General features: G+C 48.8%; 1 protein-coding gene across 1 annotated transcript in view; it reads left to right on the plus strand.

Moving 5' to 3' along the window:
• The window catches only part of pbdc1 (polysaccharide biosynthesis domain containing 1), a 3289-nt gene extending 2038 nt beyond the window's left edge, over window positions 1-1251 (plus strand). The window contains exons 2-5 of the mRNA XM_008294681.1: window positions 12-104; window positions 421-561; window positions 639-750; window positions 822-1251. Coding sequence (XP_008292903.1) covers window positions 12-104; window positions 421-561; window positions 639-750; window positions 822-913 — 438 coding nt within the window. The 3' untranslated portion in view covers window positions 914-1251. The remainder of the gene's footprint in view (window positions 1-11; window positions 105-420; window positions 562-638; window positions 751-821) is intronic.
• The last annotated feature ends 323 nt before the right edge of the window (window positions 1252-1574 follow it).

Consider the following 1574-nt stretch of genomic DNA (forward strand, 5'->3'; position numbering starts at 1 on the left):
CTTCGTTGTGTTTTCATGTGATTGTGTTGGATTGTGTGTTTCAGCCGCGGCTGGAGGTCATGTGGGCCATGAAGGCCTACAACCACGCTGAGGTTTACTTCAACGTGAGTCTCCTCATCGATCAGCTTCTGGATCAATCGATCAGCTTCTGGATCAATCGATCAGCTGTTTAAAAAGCTTTTAAAAAGTCAGAATCATGATGAGCTGTAAAAGCCACATCATCTTATCATCTTCTGAAGTTTGTAAATTTATTTTATTTTTCTTATTTTCGTTTCCAAGCCGTCACAGATCTTCTGTCACGTTTCCCTGCAGACATCTCTGAAGGCTTCTATCGACTCTGTGAAGCTTTGAAACAGCCGATCAATGATCTGTGTTTTCTGGATCTCATGTTCTGATCAAACCGACCCGGTTCTGTTTCAGCTCATTTCGTCCGTCGACCCGAAGTTCCTGAAGCTGACGAAGCTCGACGACAAAATCTACTCGAGCTTCAGAGAGTCCTTCAGAGACCTGGACGTGAAGCTGCTGGACGCTGACGAGCTGAAGTCCGACGAGGCCAAAGAGGTTCGTTAGCGCCCCGCCAGACTCATCAGAACCCGGTTTAGGTTCTCCTGTCTCATGACTCATGACTTTGTTCTCAGAGGTGGCGTCCGTTCTGCAACCAGTTCGAGGGACTGGTGGAGGACTTCAACTACGGCACGCTGCTGCGCCTGGACTGCCAGAAGGACTACACCGAGGACAACACCATCTTCGGTGAGTTTTCTTCTCCGTGAGTTCTGCAGAACCTCATGAACCGAACGTGACCCACGGTTTCCTGTCTGCAGCCACCAGAGTCCAGTTCTTTGCCATCGAGATCGCCCGGAACCGAGAAGGCCACAACAACACGGTGTTCATGTCCAAACGCTCGGCCAGCTAGCCTCCAAGAACCAGGGAGGAACCATCGGTGAACCAGGGAGGAACCATCAAAGAACTGGGGAGGAACCAGGGAGGAACCATCAGAGAACCAGGGAGGAACCATCAGAGAACCAGGGAGGAATCATCAAAGAACTGGGGAGGAACCATCAGAGAACCAGGGAGGAACCATCAAAGAACTGGGGAGGAACCAGGGAGGAACCATCAGAGAACCAGGGAGGAACCATCAGAGAACCGGGGAGGAACCATCGGAGAACCAGGGACGAACCATCAGAGAATCAAGGAGGAACCATCAAAGAACTGGGGAGGAACCATCAGAGAACTGGGGAGGAACCATCAAAGAACCGGNCTGTTAGCTGTTATTAGCTGCTGTTAGCTGTTATTAGCTGCTGTTAGCTGCTTTATCTCAGTTCTGTGGATGGATTCAGTCACATGTGGAGTTTACTGACTGACAGACGCTCAGAGAAATTCAACATCTACGATCATGAACCTGATCTATATCCTGCAGAACCTGATCTTTCCACAAATCGTTTGATTTTCTTCAAAACAACCTCATGAGATAGTAAAAGGTGTAAATTTATCCATATAGGAGTTAAATGTATTCTCTGTCCAGCTGTAGGAGAAAGCTGGAGTTCAGGCTTCGTGGTGTCTGGAGGAAGCTGAAC

This window comes from Stegastes partitus, unplaced genomic scaffold (assembly GCF_000690725.1).
Source record: "Stegastes partitus isolate 25-593 unplaced genomic scaffold, Stegastes_partitus-1.0.2 Scaffold986, whole genome shotgun sequence".
Taxonomy (NCBI): Eukaryota; Metazoa; Chordata; class Actinopteri; family Pomacentridae; genus Stegastes; species Stegastes partitus.